Below are 6,000 nucleotides of genomic sequence, written 5' to 3' on the forward strand. Positions count from 1 at the left end.
AGTGTCAAATGAATATGTATTTTCAGCACTTGAAATGACTTATTTCTTCTTTTACAATTATTCCGCTGAGAGACAGGATTTCACTGCAGAAAACAGAAACTTTTTAGAGTTTAGAATTCTAGAGCAGTGTGGACTTGAGAGCAAAATGTTAAAAAATGTGCGGTCCATCGCCAACCAAAAGGTCTGTGGTTCAATACCAGTCTTCCATCTGCATGTGGAAGTTTCCTTGGGCAAGATACTGAACCCCAATTGCTCATTACTTGTAGAAAAAAATAGCTGCCCTTAGATGCACTGTATGAAAATATTGGTGAATGGGTGAATGGCAAAAACTGTACTCAAAGGAGGTTTGAGTAGTCAAGACTAGATAAGGGTTATATAAATACAAACCTTAAGATCAAATCCTGCTGCTGCAGTAGTGATTGTTTGAGCGAAGTGGAACCTGGGGAGATCATGAGAACCATAAAAACATGACTGATGATTCTGTGTATATCCCATTAGAGATGTGAAGGAATGCACTATTGTCATGTCAGCATACATTTATCATACGCTTACTTAAATTCTAGGTTAAATGTTAAAAGAGTTTGTTCGTCATACTTTCTTCATCGTTACCCTCCTGAGAACGACATCATCGCTTCGTGTATGAGCACATTGAAAGCAGCATCTCTAGAGTTCATGCAGTATTTTACATTGCTGCAGAGGATGGTAAAAACTTAACGGATGTTTGCAATGGATCACCAAAGAGTTTTCCAGGTGCTGCAGTCAGTCTTGCTCTGACAGATGGTCAATGTGAGAAACGGTGAGAGAAACAGCATGGAAAACCATTAAAAACCAATATAGAGAGGCTTCATTTTGTTTAAAAAAATGTTTGTATCAATATAAATTTGTGGTGGAACAAATGTAGTATATAGTATGTATGTGTATCTATATACAGCATATATATATATATATATATATATATATATATATATATATATATATATATATATATATATATATATATATATATATACATACATACATTTTCATTCTAGGCCTGACACTGTCTTACCTGTCCCTCCATTTCCCCGGAGGTGTTTACTTTTAATAAAGCCAAATGTCACCAATGGCATTTCTGCCTCCTCTTCATTTCTGTGACCAAAGCTCCAGCCTCCACTTCCGCAGTGGCACCAAGGTTCTGTGGCTGCTATTGAGAGAAATTGGCTGTTAAATAGAGAATTGACGGGCCAAGGATCTGACTTATTGCAACCTCTAAACGAACTGCTATTACCTTGGAAAAACTGACTGCACTATTGATGTGTGCTGACAAAGTGGAACCCAAGTTCTTAGATTGGGTTTTCAGTGTGTCTGTGCTGTAGGTGAGTTCTTGTCATTTTCACTTTCTGGTTGCATGGCTTCCTGCCTCTCCTGTTATCTAGATAACTGCTTCTTTGCAATAAAACGTGATTTGCTTTGTCAAGTTGTCTGCCACACATGCACAAGTACACACATGTAAACACACACAATGGCACTCAATGCCTCTGTCAGTGCAATAATGTGCTTTCACTGCTGTTACGGCAATGGAGTGAGAAACTAAGGAGAGACTGATTAAAAGAGAACTTGGAGAGAAGAAGTGGGGTAGTCATGTGAGAACCGTCCTCTGACTTTGACAGAACCCTGATGATACTTTGCCTGGTCCCAGCTGCTCCCCAGCATCAACAGGCTACTTCACAAATTCTCCTTTTAAAGCATGACATGATTGATCTATTTTTCTTTTCTTGAGAGTTCCCACAATGCTTGTCAGCACTGTCACATACTGTATCTGCTATTTTCATGTTGCATTCCCTCTCGGATCATTGTGTCGACGATGATCTGACAGGCATAGAGCTGTAAAGGACCACTTCAGAGGACATGTTTATCTTTGAAATGAATCGCTGTCATGAGATTTATTTTTTTTATGTCTGAGTTGCTTTTTTACATTTATGACTTGCCTTAGGAGTTGGTTCAAGCTGTCTCAAGGGGCATATACTCGACTGCAATTCCCCACCTGTGACTCTGATTTATATTTTTAGTCTCTTATGTAAGATGTAAGATCATGCCTTGAATAGACTGGACAACAAAATACATCTTGTACAGCAATACAGTCTTGTACCATGGAATTTATTTCTGCCACACTTTTAATTGACTAAATGAACGGCCAATATACTGTACATGAAATAAGATACAAGCCCACACTGCAGTTTTACAACTTCAGACTGTCTGCCTGATCAGAGGAAAGCCCTGCACACTAGGGGCACCACCATGATTACCAAATGATTTGTATCACTCAAGCGTTATTTGTCTGTATTTATAATCTGTACATTACATTACATTTCATTTAGCTGACGCTTTATCCAAAGCGACTTACAATATGTGCATTCAACCATTAGGGTACAAACCCAGAACAACAAGAATCTAGAAAATAAAATTTCTTTAAAAAAAAGCAAAACTACAAAGTGCTATAAGTAAGTGCCATTTAAGTGCTACTAAATTGTTGGTTTCAAAATGTTTTATTCAAGGTATAGTCGGAAGAGTTGTGTTTTTAGTTTGCGGCGGAAGATGTGTAAAAGATGCGATTTTGATTAGTGTTTAGCTCACAGTGAGGGAGCAACAAGCCAATTGGCCGAAGCAGAGCAGAGTGAACGGGCTGGGGTGTAACGTTTGACCATGTCCTGGATGTAGACTGGACCTGATCCGTTCCCAGCTGAGGATGTAATGTAATGAGTCATTTAAGTCTGAGTAGTTTATTAGATGATAACTTTGGGATGATGATACTGAATAGAGAAGTGCAAAAAAACATTGGGTTCTCAGCCTCTGCAATGCTTTTCATCGATATGTGTAAAAGTCTCAGAATGATTTAAACTAAACAGGTCCAAAGGACATGTCATCACAACAAATTTAATCCTAAAGTTTATGCAGATTCCCGTTTTCTTTTTTAAAAATCTATGAACATTTTTCAGAAGCAGCCCCAACAATCACTTTCTGCTGACAAACATTTAATCTCAATCGATTCAGGACCTCAGCTTTAAAATGTACAGTATATTATGCTAATGAAGCTGATGAGGATGTGTCTTCTCTTCTCTTTCAGTGCCTGGCTGTGTGGGAGTCATTCCTCCTGTCTCAGAGAGTGGAACCTATTGAGCAGCGAGATGGGGAAGATGTTTCCTAAGGTCGGGAAGAAAATCAAATTCCTGTTTATCCACCAGAACCTCCAAAGTACAGACTTTTAACCAATGTCCACTTATGCAAACATGCATCATGTACGAATCAAGCACTCTCTCTCTCTTTGTCTCTCTCTTTCTCTCTGGCCAAAGGGTTAAATCCTAGTTTAACCATTCCAGTGTTAATTGGGCATCACGAAAAAACAAGAAAATACACATTGTGATCTAAAGTACCAAACATATTCATGTTTACAAACCTCCATGTTCATGGCCAAAAATTCAAAGAAGACTCTTCTGACTCCACTTTACTGTTTTTGTGGTGATGCATCTTTGATACAAACTACAAACAACATGGTGCCACTTTGAAACATTTCCCTCCAATGTGGATGATGAAGAACTGGGTCTCATTGATTTCTCCTTTCTTCTGCTTATTTTTTGGGCACAAGCCAAAAGATCTGAACGTGAAATTAAGAAGTCCTGTTTTCAACCCATCAAAGAGCGTGCTTTAGGTAAGCTATAGTTCAAGGTCCATCACAGAAGAGTCTAAAATGAAATGAAATGTATCGGTTCGAAAACCAGAGATAGAAGTGAGGCTGTTTGAAGAATGAATAAACAGAATGTGAGTTCAACAATATAATTTAGGGATTATTTTACATTGGTTGGGTTGAAATTTTAAGTTTGTGCTCATTTGTTCAAACTTGGTTTTAATGACGAATTGACAGCACTAATGTACTCATTCTAAAATCCAGGCTTCAAAAGAAAACCCCAATAATTGTGACACAGCTATTGAATCAATTGTACTGCTTCAATAATACCAATGAAACCGAACCACATGACTGATCATGATCTTTCTAACGATATTATAGCATTTATCGACACAACCACTGTTTTTTTTAAGTCCTTAACATGTTACTCTCATGGAGTTAATGGCATAGCTCCAAGGGACTTGTCTATGTTCTCGATCTTGGGAACAACAACTTCATACAATGAATTTTCACCATTGAAATCGATTATGTTTTTGTCTGTAAACTGTTCTCCAGACAGTAGATTTATTAGACCTGAATTCTGTGAGTCTTGAATTCAGGTCTAGAAAATTGATTCTAGCAAAAATCACGCCTTATAGATGAATCACATGTCAAGTTCAGACAGCATTATATCGGTCCAACCTGACTGACTGTTAAGAATGAAAAAGAGCGTCAGACATGACAGTTTGTCATTTTATCCAGTGCAGAGTGTCACAGTGGAAAACAGGCAACGCAGCATGAGAGACAAGCACGACCACCTAACAAAAAACTAGCATGTCAGAACTTCCTACCTTTTCAAATTGTTTTGACAACCCCTATGACATTTTCGATGACATCAACCAACAGGTGGAATAATGTGGCAGCCTTACACGTGTCCCCGTATGTTTGCACTGGAAAACCACTAATAGAAACTACTGGAGATGTAAAAACTGCAAAGGAATATAGTCTGGGTGTGCAAGTGCTTATGTTTATACTGCACTGCATGGGTTCACATACTGTGTGTTGGCCCAAACAGTCTTGCCGACATGTGCAGATGACAGTATCTACATCACACAGACCCTCATTGCCATGCAGACGCAGGATATTTGTGTTTGGTTAGTGTTCTACATGAAGTCTGCCATGTCTTTCATCCACAGCAACTATTTAGGATCCCATAATCTGACACAGTAACCAAGTAAAATCAAATTTTCAATGAACACGCTGGTCTGCGACTGAATGGTCTTGGGCTGTTATGTGGGTTTTTCAATTATCATGGCCTCTATAGCTGATCCAGACAGTGCAGATTCATGCACCAAAAGATAAAAAGCACCACTTGTACTGCAGGTGACATCAGTTACTCTTCCTTTTAGGCTAACATGTGAGATCAGAATGGTATAAATAACACACAGTACTACTGATCTGCTCCATTCTAACAGAAGCTGTAAGTGCCTAATGAAATTCTTACATGAATGTTTGCTTGTTTGTGCCGATTGAGATTCCACGTTTACATGTCTGATGAAGACTGTGGCTTTTTGCAATGTCTTTGTAATAGAATGATCTGTTTTATACTTTTATTTTTGTCTTATCTACTTTCTGTCACTTTTCTTTTGCTTATATCATCGAATATGTAAAAAAGTGTTTTATGAGATGATGACATAATAATAAAGACTGATCACACCCTGTGTTTGTAGACTGTATCAGCATGGGTTTGATGGGGAAAACGAAGATGAATAATGTCTTTCCCAGGTATTTAGTCTTTTAGATTGCGGTGAATAATCCCAAATGAAGCAGCTTGTCATTATACCTCAGTGATGACAGAATATTGATTGAAACGTCTGGAAAGAAAATGCTTTTGGAGAACATGTCATGATTATCGCTTCAGGGCTGAACAGAAAGACTACTTATCTTCTAAAACAGGTTTAAGCTGTTGAAATAAATCACTCTGCTTTGACTTCTGCAGCAATGACAAAGTGAGGATTTATTATTATTAGTTATCAGGTACCAAGGAACATTGTGCTCAACCCATTTCCACAACTGCAATCCCCAAAAAAAACAGTATTACCAAGAGGACAACAAAATCGTTTCGGTTTAACAATGTAGGGGACAGAGGGGATAGATGTATGAATGCAACGCTTCAGTAAGACATTGCATACAAAGAGCCTGTCTCCATGTTTCTTGTCATGTATTTAATGTTTAATAGATGTAAAAAACACGTACAACAAATCTCTAAAGGCACAGACACAATGAAGGATGATTGAGGAAACCATTAATATGGTTTGGTTATGAAAACGGGTGAGTTGTTGAGGTGGAAGATAAAACAA

General features: G+C 38.0%; 1 protein-coding gene across 1 annotated transcript in view; it reads left to right on the plus strand.

Annotated features, from left to right (window-relative positions):
- Positions 1 to 5,361, plus strand: part of snx7 (sorting nexin 7) — a 42,794-nt gene extending 37,433 nt beyond the window's left edge. Inside the window, exon 9 of the mRNA XM_061093570.1 lies at positions 3,104 to 5,361. Within this exon, the coding sequence (XP_060949553.1) occupies positions 3,104 to 3,184 (81 nt within the window). The 3' untranslated portion in view covers positions 3,185 to 5,361. The remainder of the gene's footprint in view (positions 1 to 3,103) is intronic.
- Positions 5,362 to 6,000: the final 639 nt, after the last annotated feature.

The sequence above is a fragment of the Limanda limanda genome, chromosome 20 (genome assembly GCF_963576545.1).
Source record: "Limanda limanda chromosome 20, fLimLim1.1, whole genome shotgun sequence".
Lineage (NCBI taxonomy): Eukaryota > Metazoa > Chordata > Actinopteri > Pleuronectiformes > Pleuronectidae > Limanda > Limanda limanda.